Source organism: Benincasa hispida, chromosome 2, assembly GCF_009727055.1.
Source record: "Benincasa hispida cultivar B227 chromosome 2, ASM972705v1, whole genome shotgun sequence".
Classification (NCBI taxonomy): Eukaryota; Viridiplantae; Streptophyta; class Magnoliopsida; order Cucurbitales; family Cucurbitaceae; genus Benincasa; species Benincasa hispida.
This window is the reverse complement of record NC_052350.1, coordinates 10907596-10934512: the sequence shown is the minus strand read 5'-3', so window position 1 is coordinate 10934512 and position 26917 is coordinate 10907596. Positions and strand designations below refer to the sequence as shown.

Here is a 26917-nt window from a genome sequence, read left to right as displayed (position 1 = left end):
TTTCGTAATTTTGTGTTTAACTAGTTTGTTAAGTTTCTAATCAACTTAAAATTAATTAGGTAGAAAATTGAAAATTTGAAGATGGTTCAGAATTTGAGAAGCACGATGAAAACAAATGTCAATAAAATATAATATAAAAATAAATAAATAATAAGATAAAATATATAGATATAGATATAGATATAGAATAAATAACTTAAAGAAATAAAGAAAATAGTGAAATTATGAAATTTCCTCTAATTTCTCTCCAAAAAATTGAGATTTCTCACCAATATTTTTACACCAATAAAACCCACAAATGACAACTATTTATAGGAGTCTTGGCAAGTAGGATCTGGAATGACTTGGACACTAATAATGTGTATTTATAAGACATAAGGCATCTGGACACTAAGCATGGACATATATCTACCATCTGTTATAAGCATGGAGTCCTGTTAAAACCTTACACTGAAAAAACCCAATGGAAAAAAATTCTAGTGAAAGAAAAAGAATACATATTTTATATAATTTATAGTAATAAAAGAATATAATATGTTTGCTTCTCTCATAGAAACATCACTTGAGATCTCTGACTCGTTGCATTCCAATATTATGCACCAATTTTTCAAAGGTTGCTGTTGGTAATGATTTTGTAAAAAAGTCTGCTAGGTTATCCTTCAAACAAATTTATTGTACGATGATGTCACCATTTTCTTCAAGATTGTGAGTATAGAAAAGTTCTGGTGTAATATGCATTGTTTTATCTCCTTTATATATCATTCTTTGATTTGAGATATTAATGTTGTGTGGTATTTGTATAATATCGTTGGAAGATTTTTATTAGAAGACAAATCACATGTTTCACGAATATGCTAAGTCATTGATCTTAGCTATGCACATTTTCAACTAGCCTCGTGAATTGCAATAATTTTAGCATGATTTGAGGAAGTAGTTGTTATGGTCTGTTTCACTAACTGCCACGACACAATAGTTCCTCCACATGTGAATAGATAACCTATTTGAGATCTAGCTTTGTGTAGATCAGATAAATATTCGGAATCTACAAAATCAACTAGATCAAAATTTGATTTATTTGAATAAAACAAACTCATGTCGATTATTCCTCGTAGATAACAGAGTATATGCTTAATTCCGTTTCAAAGTCTTTTTGTTGGAAAAGAACTATATCTTGCTAATAAATTTACCGAAATACAATATCTGATCTTGTATTATTAGCAAGATACATAAATGCATCAATTTCACTAAGATATGGTACTTCAGGACCAAGAAGTTCTCCATTATCATTTCGAGGTTGAAATATATCTTTCTTCACATCTAGTGAATGAACTTCCATTGGAATGTTCAATGGATGTGCTTTGTCCATATAGAAAAATTTTCGAAACTTTTCCTGTATAAATTGACTAATGAACAAATATCTCATTTGCTAAATGCTTAATTTGTAAGCCAAGGAAAAATTTTATTTTTCCGAGATTTTTCATCTCAAATTCTTTCTTAAGATATTCTAATGCCTTTGAAAGGTTTTCAGGAGTCCCAATTATATTTAAGTCATCAACATATACAGTTATAATAACAAATCATGACTGTGATTTCTTTATAAAAACACATGACATATTGGATTGTTTTGATATTCTTCTTTCAACAAATATCCACTCAGGCGATTGTACCACATTTGTTCTTACTGTTTCAATCTATATAATGTTTTCTGTAATTTTATTGAATATAATTCCTAGGAATTTTATTTATATATTTCGAATACATCTCCTCATAATCAATACTAAGTCTTTGTGAAAAACCTTGTGCAACTAGTCTTGCTTTATATCTTGTGACCACATTATTTTCATTTTTTTTCTCACAAATATCTATTTGTATCCCACGGGTTTGATACATTCTGGTGTTCAGACTACTGGTCCAAAAACATGACATTTTGAAAGTGAGTTTAATTCTGTTTCAATTGCTTCTTTCCGTTGAAGTCAATATTTTCTCTGTCGACTTCTTCAACAGATTTTGGTTTATAATTTTTATTTTCAAATATAATATCAAGAGCAATATTATATGCAAAAATATTTTCAATAACTACATGAGTTCGTTTCCATCTTTTTACTGTCATGACATAGTTTATTGAAATCTCATTATTATCTTTAGGTATTTCACCTTCTTCACTAGTCATGTCGATGATTTTTTTCATGGGTATTTACATCTTCAACTAAGTCTTCTTACTATTTATTATTTTTTTTCAAGGATTTTTATCTTTGGAACACACTAGTCTACCACGCTTCTGGCGTGTTCCAGATTCATTAGTGATAACTTGCTGTGTTAGAATATCAATTTTCGACGGAACATTTGCAGATAGTATATGTGATTTAGTTATTTTCTTTGCATCTATAAATGCATCTGATAACTAATTTGCTATATTTTGCAAATGAATTATTTTTTGAACTTTAAGTTCACATTGATCTGTATGGGAATCTAAATGAGACAATAACAATGCATTCCATGTAAATTCTTTTTCCAACTTCTTAATTCCTCCCCTAATGTTGGAAAATTTGTCTCACTAAAATGACAATCAGAAAATCGTGCAGTAAATACATCATCTATCAGGGATTCAAGATATTTGATAATTGATGGGGAATCATATCCAATATATATTCCTAACCTCCTCTGAAGACTTATTTTACTACATTGTGATTGAGCAATTGGAACATATACTGCACATTCAAAAATCTTCAGATGAGAAATACTTGGTTCATAGTCATAAGCTAATTGTAATGGCGAATACTTATGATAAGATATTGGCCTAATACGTACAAATAATGTTGCGTGCAAAATAGCATGTCGTCATACAAATGTAGGAAACTTAGCTCTCTTAAGTACTGGCCTTGCAATTAATTGCAAACGTTTTATAAATGATTTTGCTAAACCATTTTGTGTATGAACATGAGCTACAAGATGTTCAACACTTATCTCAATTGATATACAATAATTATCAAAAGCTTGAGATGTAAATTTACCAGTATTATCAAGACGAAAGGTCTTAATTGTATGATCAGAAAATTATACTCTTAATTTAATTATTTGAGCAATTAATCTTGCAAATGAAAGATTTCGACTTGATAATAAACACACATTTGACCATCTGCTAGATGTACCTATTAATACCATAAAATATCTAAATGATTTACTTTGTAGGTTAATAAGTTCACATATATCACTATGAATTCGTTCTATAATTGTAGGCAACTCAGTCCCCACTTTAATTAGTGATGGTCTAATTATCAATTTTCCTTGAGAGCAAACATCACATAATAATGCATTAGATTGAAGAATCTTTTGGCTCTTCATTGGGTGTCCATTTGAATTCTCAATAATTGTTCTCATCATTATAAACCCTGAATGACCTAATCTGTAATGTCTAATTGTAAATATGTCTAAATTCACGAACTTCAGGTTCATTGTGCCATATGTTTCAATTACTCGTATATGAGTATAATATAGTCCAGAAGATAAAACAGATAATTTTTCCAATATACGCTTTTATTTGAGACAATAGAGATAATATATAAATACTCCACACTATTCTTACTATCAGCCTTAACATGATAACCATTGCCACGTATATCTTTAAAACTAAGTAGATTTCTCTTTTATTGATTAGAGAACAATGCATTATCAATTATAAATTTTGTTCTTCTAGGAAAAATAATATTTGCTTTTCCAAAGCCTTCAATCAGGTTTGCAGAACTTGATATCGTGTTGACTTTTGCTTCTAGTATTGTCAATTTGGAAAAATATTTTTTACCTGTAAGTATTGTATGTGTAGTTGCACTTTTGCCAGACATAGATATTCTTTACTCATTTTTTAATCACCCAACATATGAAAATGATCAATATTTCTTCATTAAAAGAAAATAATTACATTAAAAACACAACTTTTGGAATATGCAAAGGCTAACATCTATTAAGAAGGGGAAAAGACATAGAAAAAAAAAACATCAAGTCTAGATATTTTCAAAGTCAAATGAAATACTAGATGTTTTATCAATTCTGCTGATTTTCTCTTCAGGAGATTCAAAGAAGTCCGCCACATCCAAATTTATCATATGGGATAGGTCAAATATGTCATGATCTTGGTGCAAAATTTGCTTCCACATTTCTCTCTTTTCCTTTCAAAGATGCTTGATAGAGATCAACTAAGTGTTTTGACATACAATAGGTACGTGACCAATATCCAGTCATTTCACATAAAAAATACTTATTTTCAACATTTTTTAAACTCTTATATTGTGGAGTTTTTTCCTTTGTGATCATCATTTTGTGTGGTTATTTTGAAATTTAAATGATTAGAATGACCACCACGAAAAGAATAATTATTTCTTCCTCTGTCATGGTCAAGACCTCGACCTCGACCGCGACCACACCTCAATCATGATTATTAACATTTACCGCATTCACTTCAGAGAATGACATTGTTCCAATTGGTCGAGATTCATGGTTTTTTTTTTATCAATAACTCGTTATTTTGTTCAGCCACGAGAAGACATGAAATTAATTCAAAATATTGTTCAAAACCTTTCTCTCGATATTGCTGCTACAGGAGCATATTCGAGACATGAAATGTAGAAAATGTCTTCTCTAACATATTAACATCAGTAATTTTCTCTCCACATAACAACAATTTCGAACTGATTTTAAATAATGCAGAGTTGTAAACATTTACTAATTTAAAATCTTGTAGCCTCAAGTGCATCCACTCATAATGAACTTTACGAAGAATAATTGTTTTCTTTTTTATGATCATACCTCTCTTTCAAAAATTTTCACAATATACGAGGATATTTTATTGTAAGATACTCCATTTTCAATCCTCCGTGAAGATGATGACGAAGGAAAATTATAGTTTTTGTTTTGTCTTGACTGAATGTCGTATTTCCTTCTTTAATAATTTCTCCAAGATTCATAACATCCAGGTGGATTTTGACATCAAACATCAATGACAAATAATTATTGACGCTAATATCAAGGGCGACAAATTCTAATTTTGTGAGATTTGTCATGGCAACACTATCATAAAATATTGTATTTATATTAGAAATTTAATAGATATTAAACATGTAAAATAACATTAAATTTGTTAACTATAACAAAGAGGGAAAAAGCGACATACCTTTATAACCTACCTTTAGTCGAGAAAACAACATAGGCTTGTGCTGATAACGTGTTGTGAATTTGAGGAGCACATGAGAACACAGATGCCAATAAAATATAATATTAAACTAAATATAATATAACATAATATATAGAATAAATAAATAATGAAAGAATGTAAACATATATATAGATATAAAACAAATAACTTAATAAAGAAATAAAGAAAATAGTGAAATTATGAAATTATGAAATTTACTCTAATTTCTCTCCAAAAAGTTGGGATTTCTAATCAATATTTTCACACCAACAAAACCTAAGAATTATTACTATTTATAGAAGTCTTGGCAAGTACCACGTGAAATGACTTGGACACTAATGATGTGTATTAATAAGACACATGACATTTGGACACTAAGCATGGACATCTATCTACCATCTTTTATAATATTTATAATAAATATTATATTTTTTTTTTTTGGAAGAGGGATTTATTGTCATTTTTAAAGATCATAAATTTATTAAGAGCAAAATTAAAAGGTAAGACACTTATTAACCGTAGCGGATCTAGAAGTTTTATTAATAGGGGGCTTTATAATTCAATATGTTTACTTAAGATCTATAAATTATGATGTTTACATAATATCCATAAATTATTTCAAAAATTAATAAAATAAATATAAAATAAATCAACAAATTAAAAAAAATGGATTTGAAACATGAAAACTAAATGCATTAAGATAATAAACTTAAGAAGAAGGAGAAAAATAAATTAAAATTTTTACCTCACAAACTATAAGGAGAAGTCGAGGAAGAAGCCAAGAAGAAATTGAATTATAAATTAAAGAAATGAAAAAAATTAAAAGTAATTTAATAAAGAAGTCCAATAGAAAATGAAAAAAAAATTAAAAGTAATTTAATAATGAAGTTCTGAGTCATCTGGATGATTTCCTTCTTTAAGTATTTGGTGATGATTAGTGTATAATTATTATTTTTTAGAAAATCGAAGGCCTATTAAAAGAAGGAAAATCTGAAAAATAAATGAGATTGAAACTTGGATCTAAGGAGGATTAGGAGATACATTTATCATTAAAATAGCTAAAGTTATTGATATTGTTGGTTATATATATATACACATAAAATTGAGGTGGAGCTCGGACTCATACTAAATCCATCGCTGCTTATTAAACACTTCTAAAATTTTTGTAAAATAATTTACAAACTATATTTATAATTCATTTTTAGAAAGATTTAATTTTGTAATTAAACTTAGATTTTAATTTTGAAATATTTAAATTCTATCTCAACTTTATATGTGTGTGAGAGAGAGATATGGCATTAGTGTTTTTTTTTTCCTTCTTCCAAACATTTTGTCATGCCCTATAGTTTGATTTTTGACATTTACTGCAGACATTTTTAAATGATAGGTGATAAATTAGGTACGGAATATCAATTTTGAGTTTTGCTTGAGAGCACAAAAATATTTTATGATAGAGACTAAAATTTATAGTCTAAACAAATATATTCAAGATTTAAGAAGCATGAATTTTTTAGTAATTTCAATCTAATTAAAGTTATTAAAAAACATCGGGTTATGTTTTTAGTCCTTCACAAAACATTTATTATACTTAACATGGAATTCCTTTATTCCTTTTCATAAAAATATACAAACCACAATTCAGAAAAAAAATTAATGATTCAAATTGTGTTCTCACACTATCTTAAACGTAGTAAGTCAATCTTTCATTATTTTACAACTATAATATATGTTTGTTGCCTATTTGAAAAGATTAAATTGTTCGTACTAATGTTTTAAGGTTGTATTATTATTTTATTTTTTAGTTCAAAATTTTAATACATGTATTAATGATGAATTGCTACTCGTTTTAAAGTTTATAATTTTTTTATTATTTTTATGAATATCAAAATGTACACTCCTCAAATATATTATAATCTTAATAATTTATTGATACTCATTTATATGACCGTTGAAATCGTTAAATCAACAATTAATTTTAAGATAAATCATTGTACTAGTAAAATACTTTCCGTCCCTACAAACCCTAAAGCTACGAAAAGTACCATTCAACAATGTCACACAAAACTCCAATTTCAAAAGTAGCCTAATAGAATAAGGGGAAGTAGTAGTACTCTCTCTATTATGCACTATATTATACTAGGTATTTTTAAAAATGGTTAGGTAGAGACAGACATTATTTTAAGTTGAAGGAAGACAATGTTTTGTAGGGCAAGTAGAATAATAAAGGATGAAATATCAAAAATCACATAAACTATAATGTCCTTTTCAAGGTAGCAAGAACATGTGACATGTGACATTAAAAAAAAAATTAAACTATGTACTAAATCATTGAAACGTGTCATGTTTTTGGTTACAATATTTGTTTAAATATACTAAAAGGGAAGCAATAGGGGAGGGCATGTTCCATACATAGACCAATTGAGTTGTGTTAAATGATTATTGTGGAGCATGTGATGGGATCAACCACTTTGATTTTTTAGGCAAAACAATGGCACACTAGGCTATTTCTGATTGGTGGATAATTAATTTAGTCAACCAATTACTGAATAATAATTATATTTAAAGAAAAAAAAAACATTGTGAATTTGCCGCTTATATGGTTGGAGTTCTATGGTTTGGTGCTCTCCAACCAAATACTTAACTCATTAAATACACCATTCAAACAAATATTCAACCGACATGTAATATGTGTTAGCGATTACGAGGTTTGTGATTCGAATTTTCTAGCTCTTATGATATTGAATTGTAATCTAATTGTAATTTTTAGCTTAAATTATTTATATTATGCATTTTTTTGTTTTTCTTCTTTGAATACAATAGAGTTGGGATGATTTAAACCACATACCTCTTAGTCACTAACACAACTAATGTTTGTCAGTTGAGTTATGCTCGTTTCGACATGTATACTATACATTTTTTGTGTTTGAATTTTCATCTTTATATTGTTACTTTAAAAGAAATGAGATCCATATTGTTACCCTATACAAATATTTATTTTGACTCCAAATTTAGTTTATACTATGAATATTTCATATCTTTTTATTTCGACCTTCATAATTCAAATATTATTTGTAGTCTAAAACAAAATATTAACCATTGTTGATATTTATTGTTCTCGTGTTTTTAGACAATGTTATGAAATGGTTGATAGGGAGCTAAACAAACTAGGCTATTTGGATTAACAAATGTTTGATTTATCCTCTTTTTCTAGGTGGGTTTGTGATTTTACTGTATTTTGACAAATATTGAATTTTGCCATTGGAGGCACATGAATATGATTAACTTCTTCTCAAATTTTATGTTTTAGTCCTAAATGGTTTGCTGTTATTTTCCAAAAAAAATAAAATAAAATAATAAAATAAAAATAAAAAATAAAAGTTTGCCAATAAAGTATTGTCTACCATTGAATTCATATTAATCATTTAACAATAATCCAAATTTGCTTGAAATCTATAGTTTATTTTATCATATTTTGCTCCAACATTGATTGATGTAAACCTCTCTTAATCAAGTAATCAATAAAACAATATGTTTTATATATCTCTCATTTTCACTCTCTCTTTATTTTGTTAAATGGTTTGTTAAGAGGGTGACAAATACATTTAGTATTAATTGAGTTAGTTAATCATTTTAACTTCAAATTTTTAATTTCATCAAATTAAACCTTGAATCAAATAGGGTTACGAGATTTTTTTTTTTTTTTTTTTTTTTTTTTTTTTGAGAATGCTACAACACATTGAATAAAAATTCAAACTTGCGATTTTTTAGATGAAATAAAAATGTTTTAATCACTAAATCATGTTCGTTGGTAAAAAAAATTATTGCAATTAATATCTTTTCGAATTTAAACTAGAAATTGTTGATAATTCAACCAAAAAAATCAAGAAAACACCAAATTTTGTGTCACAAAATTGCTAAACCCAATCACGAAAATACTCGAACCTAATCACATAATTAAGTAAATGAAAAAACAAATGATTTAAATCTAACTAATTATAAGTAAAATGAGCTTAGTTCATTGTTAAATGTATGTCCTTCCTTCCTAAAAGTTTGAACGTCCATCTCCACGGTTATTGTGTATTTAAACAATTCTAATAATTACAAACATTTGACATAATCAAAGCTCGGAAGAATCAATGCCCATAAAAATAGTTTCATCCAACTATAGAAGTGCTTAGCTTATATTTTTCATAAATCTCTTCTTAAAAAAAAAAAAAATTACCTAATTGAGAATAGTCATTAAACAGTTAGCATAGAGATTATATTGAATGAAAATAAAACCAAACTTCTTCGTAGTGAAAATTATAAAAACAATAATAATTAGGGTAATCGTTTTAAAATTGCTTAAAATATTTTAAAGTATTAATAAAATGTCACTATTTATGATAAACCCGATAGATATCTATTGTGGTTCTACTATAGATGTCTATGGTAATAGATCCAGAAGTTTTGTTGACGGAAGACTTTATATAATTTAGTAAAAATAAATATAATAAGCGGGACTTGAACCTAGATCTAAATGGCTGGAAGATGGATTTATCACTGGGCTAGCTAGTGATTATGATACTATAATATATATATATATAGCATTTTAGTTGAGATGGGCTCGAGCTCTTCCAGACTCATACTAAATCCGTTCCTGGATGTCTATCGCGGTCTATCGTAGTTTATCACTGATAAACAGTGAAATTTTACTATATTTATAAATAAGTTGACTCATTTTCTTTTATTTGAAAACATCCTTAACAATGATCCGATAGTGTTAAAATATTGTAACACAAATATGAGTATAGTTGAATGAAAATCTAACAGCATGTTGAAATCTCCGATTAGAAGAGAATATTTAAAAATATAGTGATGGGAAATTAGAAGACCACAAATTATGTGAGGCCAAAAGAAAAGAAAAAAAGGCTGCCGCTTTCAGCTTTGAAATGGTGGGGTGGAGTGGCAGGAAAGAGAAGGAATATGAGGTGATAAGTCCAAATTGAGTGAGGCCCATTACTCTGGGGCTTGGTTGTAGGGCAGCCCTATACTTTCTGTGCCTGGTCCACCTGGAAATGGGTTTCTTTGGGGCACCCCATGTTTGATGTTTCATTCAACCAATTTAATAAAGTGTCTTCTACTTAGAAGTTCTTAAAAATAGGTCAACATAATGTCTTAAAACATTTCATTTCTTTTTTTTTACTAGTATCGGTGGCTATTTACAATTTAGCCTTCACACTTATATATATATAATAATATAATATATATATATATTCTTCTTCTTCCCATGCTTTAAGGTCATTTCTTCCTCATCTCCCTCTCTTTTCTCTTTCTGGCAGTGTGAGTTACAGGCGGGAGACGGATGACGTAGGGCGATCTGGTGACGGGACGACAAGAACGAAGATGGCGGACTCGAAGTAAATGAATGACGATGGTGGACTCATAGTGAATGAACGACGACGGATTCGGAGTGGACGAACGGCGGACCCAATCAACTTTTAGTTTTATTTTTTCCTATTTCTTATATATACTGCGATATATATGTATTTTTTTAGCTTAGGTAGGAAATTTGATATATAATGTGGTATATGTATTCGTTTATTTGATATAAATGAGTGTTTTTTTAAAAAAATTTAGACTTCATGCATTATGATATATATACTGTGGTGTAAACGAAATTTATGAAGATTTATATATTGTGGTATATTTCATATATTAGTTTATACTTGGATTTATGTCAAACATTTAGTCAATCTCTAATTTATAAACGGTAGTATATTTCATATATTGGTTAGAATATTTTTAAGTACCCAACAAGATGTTATAAGGTGAATTTTAAATAACCATGAATCCCTCAAAATGTTGTGAAAACCAATGTAAATAGAAAATAAAATTTGATTAAATGCATTTTTTTTCCAAATTGGAAGATGGAAAAAATTACAATATATGTATTTTTCTCTCTCCAATTGATAAATGAGAAAATTTATTATAAATGTAATTTTTCTCTCCATCATTAAAATAACTTTGAAAATTAGAAAAAATATATAAAAATCAGATATAAATAAATAAATAATAGTATAATTGTCCAAAATTAACCCTAAAAGTCACACTTGGAAAAAAATTCAAATTTCAAGACATTTATGAAATATAGGATTTTCTTTAGGTCTTTTATGTAGAAACCCTTTTAATAAATTACAAGTTTGAGATTTGTGTCTATTTGACCTTAAAACATTTAAAGGTAAAATTAAAATATATATTTTAAAATTTTTTGTAAATTAAAGCTGTCTTTTTCTGTGTATTTGTAAATGAGTAAAATTACATTTTTTTATCTCTAAATTTTGGGTCAAGTTTCAATTTGGCATCTAGATTTCAATATGTTACACATTTAGTTCTTACGTATTGAAATTTCAATTTAGTTCTTAAATTTTATAATATTACAATTTTGCCATTAAGATTTGAGTTATTTATACTTCTAATCTTGACTTTTCACTAAATACCAACTTTCTGTCCTTAATGTTAATGTCAATTAATTAATTTAAAAGAATAAAAAATTATAATCGATTAAGTTGTATTGTTTTTCATCACTATTAACAATAAACTTAAAATTTCACTTCATAATTATTTTAGATTAATTAATAAAAATTAATACTAATAATTAAAAATAAGTATTTAATGAAAAATTGAACTTAACATTATCAATCTCGAAACTTAAGGATCAAATTGAAATAAAACCGGTAAAATTGGAGGAGTAAGCGTGTAAGGATGAAAAGGATATAAATATATATTTTATTTTTCTTTCGAGAAAAATTAAAAAAAAAAAAAAAAAAATGAAAGTGAATGAGTAAATTTATAATTTATGGGGATTAATTAAAAGAAAAGGAAAAAAAGGGAGCACGTGGATTGTGGATCCCGTGGCCTGGAGAAAAGGAAGGTGGGGTTGGGCAGCAAGCACCAGAGTTGCGTGGAGCCGCTCCTCGTCTCCCATCCCGATTCATTCTTTACCCTTCCTATGCCCTCTCCCATACACATTTATTCACATTCTCTTCCTTTTTTTTTCTTTTTCTTTTTTTTTTATTATTATTATATACTTTATTTTTACATATAACCTTTTTTAAATACTAATACATCACTATATTTTTTTGGAAAATTTTCCCTATTTCAATAGGTATATAGTAAATTATTCAACAATAGAGTTGCGAATGAATTCTTTTTTATTTTAAAGTTGATATTATAAGCATTATATTATTTTTTTTATTCTCATCTTCTGAGAGAGAGAGGGTTTTGGTTTTGCAATTTGCATGGTCCTTCCCTGATTCCTCAAACATTTTACTGCCAATTTTTCTGACCTTTTAGTGCACGTGGAACAGTCTTCTTTCTCACTCTTATTTATTTCACGCTTCCCTGACTCACTCAACTCTTCTCTCTCTCCCTTCCTTTTCCACCCTATCAAAATATGCCACCTCTCACTCTCTCTTCCATTGCCACGTGTCCACTCATTTAAACTTAATTTCGTTTCCTTTCATTTTCATTTAGTTCAAATATTTCAAAATGTTACATTTTTAACATTTAAATTTTGAGTTTGATTTCATTTTAGTCCTTACATTTCGAATATTATTATTTTATTTTTGTTATTTGAATTTTATTTCAATTTGGTTATAAAGTTTCAAAATGTATACTTATAGTTTTACTATTTCTTTCATCGCTATTAAAATTAATTTTAAAATTTACTTCATAATTATTTTAAATTAATTAATGGATGTTACACCAAAGACTAAAAATGTATCTATCAACAAAAATTGGAGATACAAATATAAATCTTAGAATCTATAGACCAAATTAAAACAAAACTCAAACTTCATGAGTAAAATTGGAAATCTATGAACTAAATGAAAATTCAATTCAAACTTTAAGAATTTAGGGGGTAGCATTTTTAAACTTAATCACGTGCTTAATCACCAAACTTTGGAGTTTATGCATATTGTATTTTTGGTCAGTGAACTTGACCTTCGAATTTAAAAACGGCATAATATGATTTTAAAACCTTCAATCGTGTGTCTAATAGATTTTTGACAAATTTGATATTAGTGTCTATTTTTTGTCCCTATATTTTAAAGATGTTTAATGAGTTTTGAACTTTTTTTTATTTATATTTAATAAGTCTATGATAAATTTAAATTTTCAACTTATGGATCTATTAGCCTTGGGATGAAGCAGCGTGAGCTCTTTTCTACCCCAAAAAGGATATTTCCAGTTGCGCTGTTTGAGCTTTTGATGTTAATGTAGAAAAAAAGCTTTTTGTACTCGGGAATGAACTCCAAGACGTGTATCATCCTTTCCTTTAGAGTTATTATTAATATTAGGCTCACCCTTATTATTAATACTCACCCTAAAAAAAGGGGACAAAGAGAGTATAGTCAGTCAAATGTAGTTTGAGTTCATTCATATTCCCTCTCCTTCCTTTTTTCATGTCTATATTACGAGTTTACAGCTCTAAATTCAAATTCGTTATTTGGTACTCGAAATGATGCAACGGGTTGAAATATTTAGGCCAAATCTATGACAAAAGAAGAAAAGTCCATCTCTAGGATTTAGAATTCAAAAACTTTTTATTCAACACTATAATGACTATTTATAGCTTCATTAGAAAATAAAACAATTAATTAATTAATTCTAAAAATATTAGTTAAACACTAATTAATCTAAACTAATACCTATATAAACATTAATTCAAGTTTACTAATTATCTAAAAAAATTCTCACTACTACCTTTCAACTTTATATTTAGTAGCTTAAAAAAATATCAAGCTATCGTTAATCTACTTAATTAAAATTAAAGAAAATGTCCATTCCTTTTTGCTACTATATAAAATGAACCAACCAAATTAAAATCAATTTATATTTTCAACACGACTCGACTCGTGTTTTGTTTTCGTCCGGTCGGATGATAAACTGTTCTATTTCTATTGTCTAAGATTTAGAATGGTCCAAAACTGAAATAAATGTCTTTCTCAATTTGACTATTCGAATATTCAATGACTCGTAAATTTAGTAATAATTTAAATCATAAATTATTAATTATATCAATTTAAATTCTAAACTTTAGGATTGTATTAATTTAAACTCCAAATTCATAATTATATCAATTTAAACTATAAACTTTCATCTTTCATAAGTATATCAAGTTAAACCCTAAATTTTCATAACTATGTCGATTTACATCCTCAATTATATTTTATTTGGATAAACGTCGTGTGAGATTTGTAATTTTGTCAATTCAATCTCTAAACTTACATGGACAAATCAATTTATAAACTTACATGGGCAAATCAATTTAGACTCCCAATTAACATTTATTTGAAAATTGTCAATTCAAATTATAATCGTCAATTTTGCTAAATCTACATTTATAGAAAACTACACACGTGTATAATAATTTATGTATTGACTATTTGATAATGATTATAAATCGATTCACTTAAAACAATTATAAGTTTAATTGAAAAAAATTAAATATTTTGCATGATATATTTCGAACTAAATCTGAATGAAGGTATAAATTGATACACTTGTAAAATTTAAGGTTTAAATTGATATATTTGTGAAAGTTCAGGGTTTAATTTGATATACTTGTGAAATTTCAAGGTTTAATTTGATTAAATTATTAGTTTGAGGTTTAAATTGATACAACTTCAAAATTCATGGTTTAAATTGGTACAATTATCAGTTTATGGTTTAAATTGATATGATTCCGAAGGTTTAGGGGTATTTATCGTAATTATAAAAATAATGTTTTTTTTTATTCCATTTTCTATTATTTATTTATTTTTCTAAAATACTTTTATCTCTTTAAGATTTACATGTTTGGTAATTGGTAACGATAATTTTAATTGTTAAATTAATGTTCGTATTTATTAGTTTTCAACTTTTAATTTAGCGTGTATTAAATTTTTAAGTTTTAAAACTCCCGTAATTTTATATATTGACATTAATATTGGTTTAAAATTTAGAAATAATTTAAATTTTACTATCACTGTTCTTGTCCTTTTTATATAGATTTTTTTTCTTTAAATTCAAAACCCTTTTAAAATAGATCTAATATGGTGTAGTTGAGATTCAATAGGGAAAAAAAAATCAATTATTAGGCCTTTTATAGTGAACATCAAAAGAGATGTGCTGTTTGGCCAGCTATTAACAACAACAAAAAAAAAAAGAAAAAGAAAAAAAGAAAAAAAAAGAGAAGTACAGTAATAAAACCACTCAAGGTTCATTAAAATAAGAAAGAAAAACAAGGAGTTAAAATGAAAAATATTGGTCAAACATTGAAGTTATATATAAATTAGACCTCTTGGCTAATAGTTATATTAATTTAAATAACAAATTTTCGTAATTTTGTCAATTTACGTCATTCTTTCAAAAGGTGACGTGAAAATTTATAATTGGTACCAATTAAAGATAATTATTTTGCTTTAACTCCCTTAACATTTCTCACATATATGTAGATCTTTTCAAATGTCAATTTCACAAAATAGACAATTGAAATTGATGTATGGATGGTTCTCAAATGAAATCTCTATGAAAAGTAATGGAAGTATAAATTGATACATTAACAAAATTTAAATAAATACTATTAGTTCACGATTTTAACGTAAAAACTAAGACTTGCCTCAATATAGGAGTCGAGATGTCCAAAGTTTCTAAGTTATTGATACAATATCAAACTTGAGTGGTATAAATTGATATTTTTTCCTAAAATTTATCAATGTTTATTGTTTTTCAGTTTCTAGTAAACGAGTTTTATTTTTTTGGTTTTTTAGCAAATGATCTATGGAAAAAAAAATACAAATTTATATTTCTAAATTTTGGGATTGTATTAATTAAAATTCTAAACTTTTGACTAAATTTATAAATTTATAAATTTATATTGTCCTACAATTTCCACTTAAAAGTTCATGAACTTTTAATTATTCAATGGGCTTCATAATTGTCACAAATGAATCATTTTTTTTTAAATTTTTGAAAAAAACTTTATTAAAATTAAACAAACCAATAAGCATAGTCCTCAATAAGAACATATAGGACATCCAATTAAGGTGAAAAAAAAAGCCAACAAATTTCATGATCTTCCAAATTAGAAGAAGAAGGCGAAACAACAAAACTAGTAATAACACGCCACATGTCATTTTCTCTTAGATTGGTTATACAACTTCATGACAACAGAAGTTGCTATACAAGTGATGGGATATGAAAATGTAAAAAATTTGTGGGATACAATATAAAAGCTGCTTGGGATTCAATCATTTGCTGAGGAAGATTACTTGAGACAGGTATTTCAAACTATTTGAAAAGGTTCTTTAAAAATAGATTAATATCTGTGTATTATGAAGATTCATGCAGATAACTTAGAAAAAGCTGGCAAACTTGTCTCTTTCCGTGCCTTGGTCTCTCAAATCTTTCTAGGATTAGAAGAAGAGTATGATCCTATCGTTGCCACACTTCAAACCAAAATGGATATCAAATGACCAACATTGCAATCTGAGATGTTGCTTGATGAAAAACTTCTGGATCATTAAAATAGTCAGAAAACAAGCTCGTTTAATGGCTCAACATCTGTAAACTTGACCAACAAAGGGCCAAATATTGACAAACAATAACAACAACGCGACTTGATTAATGGTAATAATAGATCTTCACAAAATCAGAACAATGTAAATGGACATGGAAACGGACAAGGAAAAGGAAAAGGCCGTTGGAATGGACGTCGAAATAATCATTCAGCTTGTCAGGTATGTTTCAAATATGCGCATACAACTATGTAGTGTTACCAATTTTACAACAAGAATTTTATTTTAGATTAAAATGGTGAGTAAGAAAATTATGAAAACAATTATACTTAGAAAAAGAGTGAACATCAACCGACGCACGAGAACTAACAAAGCATCAAGAATGTTTTTCGTCATTGCATCAATTATCACATGAACAATGAAATCTTTTGTCATTACATCAATTGTTACACATGAACGATTTCACTTCTTCAAACGTCAAGTTGATAAAATGAACGAATAAATTTGAAGTATTGACAATTTTCAAGAAAAATCTTAATTGAGACTCCAATTTAATTTGTTTATAAAAAATTAAAAAATTTAATTAATACAATTACAAATTTCAACCGAACATCGGGAAAGTATAATATAACCCTAAAATCCAAAATTTAACATTGATATTAGTAGAGTAGAGTAGGCAATGGAGAAAAAAAAATAGAATGGTCTCTTTCTGTGTGCTTTGGCGAAAGGGGGAGTGGGGTTCAAAATCATATAGACACGAGTAACGAAATGGGACAGCCTGTCAAGCCGTTTTCAAAGTTAAAATTATTTTAATTTTTTTATTTTTCCATTTTAATATATACTTTTTTTAAAAAAAAAAAGAAAAAAAAAAGAAAAAGAAAAATTCAACTCTCACATTTAATATATCCTTCCCTTCAACATCACTCTATCTACCCTATCATAAACAATCATTATAATTTTCACTATTTCCCCTTATTATTCAAATGTTCCCATGCAAATTCATTCAACTTTTACTCATAATCATTATTTAATTTCATGCTGCTCCAATATAGTTTAATCAATGAAAATTTAATATATATTTTTTAAAGAAAAATATACGAATTAACTATATAGTCTTTCTTAAAATGTAAGTATTCAACCACATAAGTGTGGTCTCTTTTCTACCTTTACCTTTTTCTTTATTAATTTTTTTTAGCAAAGTTATTCTTTTTACTTATTACCATCGAGATTGTAAATTTTGAAAATTGAACTCCTCGGTATGTCACGTGAACTTTACATGTATAAGGTCATAAGAATTTTATGTCTTTAGAGGTCATCATTGTTAAAGTATAAAGACTTATCACCTTAGTAAAAACGAAGATTAAAAAAAAAAAAAAAGCATCATAATAATAATTGAAAAAACAATAAATTAATGGGTCGTTTTCAAATAAAGATAAATATAGCAAAATATCATTTTCTATTAATGATAGATTGCGATAGATAGTGATATTTTGCTATACTTAAAAATATTTTTAGTATTTTTACCATTTAAAACAATTATCTTAAGATGAGTTGTTTTTAAATATAAAAAAACAAACCAAAATATTTACAAAATATAGCAAAATTTTAGAACTATCAATGATAGACACTAATAGACACTGATAGACTTCTATCAGTGATATTGATAGATACTGATAGAAGTCTATCAGTGTTTATCAACATTTATCATTGATAGCTCTAAATTTTGCTATATCTTGTAAATATTTTTAACAGTTTTACCATTTGAAATAATTTTTCATTTATAAACGTGTGTATATATAACTTTTGCAGGAAAATTTATGATACTATTTAGCAATTATTTGGTTTTTTTGAAAATCAAGTCTATTTTTAATTAATTTTTTATATTTCTTAAATAATAATATTTAATTTTTAACTTTTTAAATTTTTTTTTTTTGTTTTACAGTTTTCAAAATTTTAGTTTGGTTAAGGAAAACATGCGTAAAAATTAGATAACAAAACAATAAATTTGAATATAGAATAAGTATTTATAAATTTAATTTTAAAAAATAAAAAATAAAAACAAAATGATTATCAAACCATCCCTATAACATTGAAAGTGAGATTTCCATTCCAAAAGTTATTAATTAAAAAACAACAAAAAAGTTAAAACATTAAAATTTGAAATTTTTTTAATATTTCAAGAGAAATATGAACAAATTTTAAACTGAGAGGGTATTGCCCATCAAACATAAGGATTGAGACTTGTTAATTCTATTTTAGGTCACAAATAGAAAAGAGATGAGAATCTAGGAAAAATTCAAACATTTAATCTAATAGGTCAATATCAATCAATCATATTCCAAATTCCCCTTGTCTTATCCATATTCAAAAGGGTTGTTGAATATCTGAGGTGCATTTTCTTTCTGGATTTAATTTTGGACAAACGGATAGAAATGAGATTTGTGAATAAAAGGGGATGAGAATGAGATTAAAAAGAAAATTTATCTTATGCATTTAATATCTTTAAATATAAACCAAATTAAATATAACCCTACTATTTGTTACACAACTATTAAGATATGTGGTTTGAATTCTTCCATTTATATGCTAACGAAATTTAGATCTTATTACTTTCAATATGGGTTCTATAAAAAATTAAAAATTTCTACCCTTCATTTCAATTTAATTCTTTTAGTTTTTAAATCTTAAACTTATATTTATGATTTGTGTTAATGTAGAGATACGGTTAGACAGGGTGAGATATGAGGTTGGTTAGGAGAATCTGACACAAATTGTTCGATAAAAAGAGAGATCTCGCATCGACAATATGCTTGACCCAATAAATTTCAAGTGTAAATGGTTTCAAGCAGAACATGAGTAGGTTTGTCAATCTCAAATAGGAGAGGTGACTCTCATGTTTTTATTGTTCTTCTCCGACAACATTGTTTATGGGAGTTCAACTATGAGAGAATTCTCAAACTCCTCGACTCGGCCTAGTGGGTCCTCTTAGGGTTACGTTTTCTTTTTGGTTAGTCGGCCACATTCCTTAACTTGCTCTTATAGAGACAATCTTTACCCTTTTAGAGGTAAGCATACACGAACCTATGTACTTATCATCAACTCATAACAATTTAGTTAAATCTCGTAAATTTTTATGTCTATTCTTTGATATACATCAGCATAAAAAGTCGATTATACTATAATTTAAAATCGAGTGGACATTAGAAAAAAACCGATGAGCCAAAATGTTTTCAAGGGATAAAAAATCGACCGACATAAAAGCTGGTAAAGTCTTATGAAGAGACGAAAATAATTCCCAAACTATAGAGAAATGAAATGGAAGCAATCTCAAAACTATAGAGACAGAAATATGGAATTGAGAACAAAAAGAGAAGGGGAAAAAAAGAGAGGACATAATATGAAGATGTGTGGGCATAAAGAAGGTAAGATGGATGTTTCCATGACACTGCGGGTGACAGAATCGGTTCCCCTTTGAATAAACAAGTGAACAAGAACGATAGAGGTCTCACTTTCTCTCACTCCAAAGTCTTCTTCTCTCTTCCCTTCTCTGCCTCTCTCCTCTTCTCTCAAAGCCTTTGCCCCGAGACAGACAGATAATAACACATACTTTTCGAAGAAGGAAGCTAAGCAAAAGAAGAAAAGCAAAAGAACTTCAAACGCCCAAGGGAATGTGTAAATTTCCCTTCTCTTTTCTCTAAAATCCTTCCATTTTCCACTTCCTTCTCTGAATCCCAATCTCAGTCTCATCTCACTCACAGAAGAAGCTTCATGGGTGGAGTTACTTCTTCCATGGCTGCTAAATTCGCCTTCTTCCCTCCTAATCCACCCTCTTACAAGCTTCTCAAAGACCAACCCACTGGTCTTCTTCTCTTAGATCCTTTTCCCCACCGCGAAAATGTCGATGTCTGGAAGCTCCCCACTCGTAAAGGCAATGAGATCGTCGCTGTTTACATCCGTTACCCTATGGCTACTTCCACGCTTCTTTATTCCCATGGAAATGCCGCCGATGTTGGTCAGATGTACGAGCTCTTCATTGAACTCAGCATTCATTTGCGCGTTAATATTCTTGGGTATGTTCGTTTTTCTTCTTCAATTCCTGTATTTAGAGTTCATAATTTTTTTCCCACTTGGTGTTTTTGGCGAATTAGTGGCGAATTGACCTTGCCCATTTGTTGAATCTCTGGTTTGGTTGTCGAGGACTGGGTTTTTTAGCTGCTTACTGGAAATTACATGTTTATACTCAAGTGGAAGTTTATGATATTTGGTGGGTTCTTAGTGATTGATTTTAATTGTTGTTGGTGGGTTCTTAGTGATTGATTTTAATTGTTGTTGGTGGGTTCAGTATTTGAGTATTTGAAGTAGAATTGGTTGAGATCAATTGTTAGAGTGGTGATCTATAGCAGATCTATATTTTGGAAGATGATTCTGTTGTGTTGGTGCTAATTTTGAATAATCACTCTGCTGGGCTCTATCTCTGTGGAGCTCGTTCTACTTACTACCACAACATGGCGCATATTAAATTCGTCTTCCACGATCGTATGAAACTGAACCAAATTCGAAAGTTTCGGAAACCTTGTTCCCAATCTTCTCGACAAAGTGAAATGAGAAATATGAACCACAAGGCTTCAGTGTTTGCAACACTATTGTGGGCTCAAGACCGGAGTTAGATTGAGTATGGTAGCTGAGTCAGTGTGAATTTAATCAAGTCTGCCCCAACTACTTTCTTCCTTTTGCTGTTTACTTGAACCTTTTTAGGTAGACATAAAAGAAAAGGGAAAGGATTTGTTTGCCCTGCAACATTATATCTTTGCTTAATGGGATAATCTAGAGCAACTATTGTTGATTTCACATTCAAACCTTGAAAGTATTGTGGCTTTGTAATGATGTGATATTTTCTTAGTTTTTATGAATCAGTATCGTACGTATCTTGTTCTTTGGCCTCACCCTTGATGAAAGTCTTTAATTTTTATCCTTCGACATGATGTAGTTTTGACACATGTAATGTCAGCAAAAGTCCTATACGGTTATAGGACGACAAGATGTGTGATTATTCATTCAAACTTTATCTTGAAACTTATGCAGGTACGATTATTCTGGATATGGGCAGTCCACTGGAAAGGTAAATCCATCGAGTCCTTTCCATGCTTCAAATTTCAGTAGAAGTTAATCTTCTGTCATTCTTAACATTGTTATTGTGTTTACAATTCTTTTGCAGCCTAGCGAGCACAATACTTATGCAGATATTGAAGCTGCATACAAGTGTCTTGAGGAGAAGTATGGTGCTAAACAAGAGGAAATAATCCTTTATGGTCAATCTGTTGGAAGTGGCCCAACTTTGGACCTTGCTGCACGTTTGCCCCGACTACGAGCAGTTGTCCTGCATAGTCCTATATTGTCAGGATTGAGAGTCATGTATCCAGTGAAACGCACGTACTGGTTTGACATCTATAAGGTCCTATATTGTTTGTCAATAACACAAGTTATTTTACCTTATTTTATCTAATATTATGAAGTCCTGATGTTTTTCCCTTTGATTATCTGCAGAACATTGATAAAATACCATATGTTAAGTGCCCTGTGCTGGTAATTCATGTAAGTTTGTAGATCTTAAATGATTTTATGTTATCTATCAAGTCAGGAGAATGTGTTTTATGCTTCAACCGTTTTTTCTTATTCTGACTATGCATTCCCTTGATGTTTTCATTTATAGGGAACTTCTGACGACGTTGTTGATTTCTCTCACGGCAAACAGCTGTGGGAGCTGTGTCAAGAGAAATATGAACCCTTGTGGCTGAAAGGGGGAAACCATTGTGATCTTGAACTCTTCCCAGAATACATCAGGCATCTCAAGAAATTTGTATCCACCGTTGAGAGATCACCTTCACGAAGGAATGGTTCAAGGAAAAGCACAGACCGAATGGAGCAATCAAGAAGGAGCACGGATTGTTTCGAGGGCCCAAGAAGGAGCACAGACAGGCGAGAGAAGCCTAGGAAAAGCGTTGATAGGCTAGACAAATCGAGACCGCAAGGATGCAAGTTTGACAACATTGAGAAGCTAGAGAAACTAAAAATTTCAATTGACCAAGTAGAGAGATCAAGGAGAAGTGTGGAATTCTATGAGAAACCGAGAAGAAGCATCGACCAACAGTTTGAAAAAGCTCGAAAGAGCGTCGATTGGTTGGATAGAATTCGTGCCGGGTAGACCTAGAGATTGCATTGGTGAAGGAAGAAGGGCAGTTCCCTGATAAAAGAAAGGGGTGGTATACAGAGAAGAAAGTGCTGGGGATTCTACTTCTAATTATTGATTTCTGAAAAAATGGGTGTTGGTTTGGGAAACTCCACAATTCGTAGTCACATGTTTATAGTTTGATACATGGGAATTCATTTCCTTCTACCTTGATTGTTAATAGAACAAAATCATTGTTGTTAATCCCCTCAAAAGTCTACCTCTGCTATCTCTCATGGACTCTTTCAGCTTAAATTATTCCCATTAATTTCTCATGTGTATTATCATTTCTTATCTATTCTATTCTACAACAACAGATAATCTAAAACAATATTTCATTAATTGGTATTTTTTTTTTTTTTTTTTTCATTTATGGATTCCAGTTCAGTTTCTTTTCTGATTTATGAGCCAATTTCCCCTCACTGGAAAACACTTTCAACACCTGACAAGATAATTCTTTAACATCACAAAATGGTTTGGTAAATATTTATTTCTTACAATTAATCACCCAGGAAAATCTTTTGCTTTTGTCCCTTTTTATGGAGTTTTTTTTTCATAGGTAAAAGAAATGTTTTTGATGTTATATATATATATATAAAATTTTGAAGGTAGAATTTGGTCTAATTTCATTTTGTTCTTAGATTTCAAAATGTTATACTTATATCAACAAGAGTTGAATTTTTTAATTTAATTTAGTTTCTAAATTCAAGATTTATATTTTTAACCCAAAATTTTCATTAAAATTTCAATTTTCTATTATAATTAATTAATTTTTACTATTTTACATCAATATTAAAATTAAATTTGAAATTTCACTTTATAATTTAAATTAATATTTAATATCAATAATTGAAATTGGTTATTTAGTGAAAAATAGAGATTAAAAATGTAAATCTTGAAACATAAGAAATTAAATTGAAACGAAACTTAAAATTGAATTAAAATTTTTTCCAAAATTTATTGAACAAAAAAAATATATTTTTTTTCAAAATGAAAAAAAATTAAAATTAGGAAAAGTAAGCAATTTCTATGAAAGGGGATTTAATTTAAATAATGAGAAACTTATATATTTATTTTGTTAACATAAGTTTTTATACTCATTTTTACTATTTAAATAGTTATCTTAAACGAAAGTCAGTTTTTCTTATTTATTTATTTGTATAAAAAGATAGGGGTTTACGTCTGTTTATTTATTTATTTTCTTGAAGAAATTATAAAAATTAGGGTAGAAAGATGTTGCTTTATCTATAATTCAAGTGAACAAGAGCGAAATGATTTCGGTTTGGTTTGTTTTGTGGGATTTCTTGGATCAATCATCATAAGAAGGTTTTTGCAGACGGCGATCGATTATGATCATGTCCCCAAATCAGTTAGCAAACGAAGCGATTAAGCACGCTCTCAAGGCGCTGCGGCAACGCCATCTGCTTGAAGAAGGTGCGCATGCTCCTGCTTTTCTCGCTCTCTCTCGCCCAATCATAACCCAGGTCTCTTCTTCTCTCTGATTTTCCTTTGATTTCTTCATTTTCCATCCAGAATTACTCAATTATTCACTGTTGCCGACTTTGTACAAGTTCTGGGTTACTTCCGATCATTTGATTCGAAGAACATCGCATTCTGTTGAATTAATTCTCTCGGTTTCAGTTTAAACTTGTTATTGGGTATTTGGGTTATGTTCCTTTCAGAGTTCGGAATGGAAAGAGAAAGCAGAGAAGCTGGAATTGGAGCTTCAGCAGTGTTATAAGGCTCAATCACGATTGTCTGAGCAACTTGTGGTTGAAGTGGCCGAGGTTCGAACTTCTAAATCTTTGATTGGGGAGAAAGATGCTGTAATTGATAACTTGGAACAGGAATTAAATCGAGCCAGGTTTGCCCCTTTTTCACTCATAATTATGGTCATTTTGGAGTTGGGAATAAATTTGAAGAATTCAGTTCAAAATGTTGTATGAATGTTTGGAACTTTTTAAGTTATTCAGGGAAGAATGCTTCCAGCTGAAGGCAGACTTAGAGATTAAAATTAAAGCTCTGGAACTGGCCATATATGAGAATCAAGAAATTAAAACACAGCTTGAAGCGATGACAGTTAAAGCTAAGAATGCAGAGGCTGAAAATAAGATGTTGGTTGACCGGTGGATGCTTCAAAAGATGCAGGATGCTGAACGCCTCAATGAGGTCTTTATATTTTTGTTTTGTTTTTGTTCCTTTTAAGTCATTGGTTTGAAAATATAGGATTTAGTTATTGTACAAATAAATAGAACAATCTCATTCTTTTTGCTAGGACTTGGGAGTGAACTCTAGAAGTGGTAACATGTTTTAATTTGAATTTTGAATCACAATCAGGGTTTTAAAATACTTAACACGAATTTTTTAGTTCACATGCTCCATCATGTAATAATGTAGACAACATCTCTTGCTTTCTTTTTTTTGTTTGTTTGATTGTATGCTGATCATAATGTTCATGATATCAATCATACGTGCTTCAGAAGGGTTAAATGGAAAAGTCTAATTTACTATTCTTAATACTTGAATTCCCCAGTTGATAACACGTAGCACATTGGCTTTATGTTCTTTGGGATTTTGTGAAGTTAATTCAATGATGTTCTTGTTGATCCATAGGTTAATATACCACTAATTTGTTATCTTTAGTTCAGTTTGGAGACGAGAAATGGGTTTATGAATTATTGTCTTTCGAAATGAAGTAAGTTCACGGTCTCTTTTGTTATTTATCAGGCAAATGCACTCTATGAAGATATGATTGACCGACTCAAGGCTAGTGGTTTAGAGAAACTTGCTCAGCAACAGGTTGATGGTGTGGTTCGCCAAAGTGAAGAGGGTGCTGAATTCTTTGTGGAATCCACTGTACCCTCAGTGTGCAAGCATAGGATCCGTGGCCATGAAGGGGGCTGTGGTACTATATTGTTTGAACATAATTCAGGAAAGTTGATCAGTGGGGGACAGGATCGTACAGTCAAATTGTGGGATACGAATACTGGATCATTAAGTTCCACTCTGCAAGGGTGCCTTGGTTCTGTTCTTGATCTTGCAATTACCCACGATAATAGATCTGTTATTGCAGCAAGCAGTTCAAACAACTTATATGCCTGGGACATCAGTTCTGGAAGGGTGCGCCATACGTTGACTGGTCACTCAGACAAAGTATGTGCCGTAGACGTAAGCAAAATTTCTAGCCGCTATGTTGTGAGTGCTGCATATGATCGCACCATTAAAATTTGGGATCTACAGAAGGGTTACTGCACCAAGACCTTCATTTTTGCCAGCAATTGCAATGCAGTTCGCTTCAGCATGGATGGACAGACCATTTGTTCTGGCCATGTGGATGGAAATCTTCGGTTGTGGGATATTCAAACAGGAAAATTGATTAGTGAAGTTGCCGGACACTCCCTTGCTGTTACATCTCTTTCTTTATCACGTAATGGCAATACAATATTGACTAGTGGGAGAGATAACTTGCATAATTTATTTGATATTCGATCTTTGGAAGTCTGTGGGACATTACGTGCATCCGGGAATAGAGTAGCCTCCAATTGGAGCCGTTCTTGCATCAGTCCAGACGACAACTATGTTGCTGCTGGTTCCGCGGATGGGTCAGTCCATGTATGGTCAATATCAAAACAAGATATCGTAAGCACTCTGAAAGAGCATGCTGCATCTGTTCTGTGTTGTTCATGGAGTGGGCTTGGAAAACCCCTTGCATCTGCGGACAGAAATGGAATAATATTTACATGGAACTGAAGTGGTGTAGTGTGGACACACTTTCTCACACGCTTTCCACTCGATGTACAGTAGATAAGTTAAGTGTGATATAAGTTAGTTCATCATTCTATTCATCTGATCGTATAGCAATTCTTCTGTTTTCATTGTTTTACCAAACATTATGATTTCAATCAATCGTTGAGAATTAGGCTTCTACCATTTGAAACTGAAATAGCCAATTCATGTTATTTC

The 26917-nt window shown here is 29.5% G+C and overlaps 2 protein-coding genes across 2 annotated transcripts; both read left to right on the top strand.

The window, feature by feature from the left end:
- Positions 1 to 20079: 20079 nt before the first annotated feature.
- Positions 20080 to 23235, top strand: LOC120071732 (alpha/beta hydrolase domain-containing protein 17B). Its single transcript, XM_039024113.1, has 5 exons — positions 20080 to 20798; positions 21811 to 21847; positions 21944 to 22180; positions 22273 to 22320; positions 22439 to 23235. Exons 1-5 carry the CDS (start codon positions 20497 to 20499, stop codon positions 22928 to 22930), a joined length of 1116 nt encoding a protein of 371 aa, XP_038880041.1. The 5' UTR covers positions 20080 to 20496; the 3' UTR covers positions 22931 to 23235.
- A 913-nt stretch (positions 23236 to 24148) lies between these two features.
- On the top strand, positions 24149 to 26897 carry LOC120071248 (autophagy-related protein 16). The gene is made up of 4 exons (XM_039023407.1): positions 24149 to 24438; positions 24637 to 24818; positions 24928 to 25123; positions 25682 to 26897. The coding sequence occupies exons 1-4, from the start codon at positions 24304 to 24306 to the stop codon at positions 26702 to 26704; spliced, it is 1536 nt and encodes a 511-aa protein (XP_038879335.1). The 5' UTR covers positions 24149 to 24303; the 3' UTR covers positions 26705 to 26897.
- The last annotated feature ends 20 nt before the right edge of the window (positions 26898 to 26917 follow it).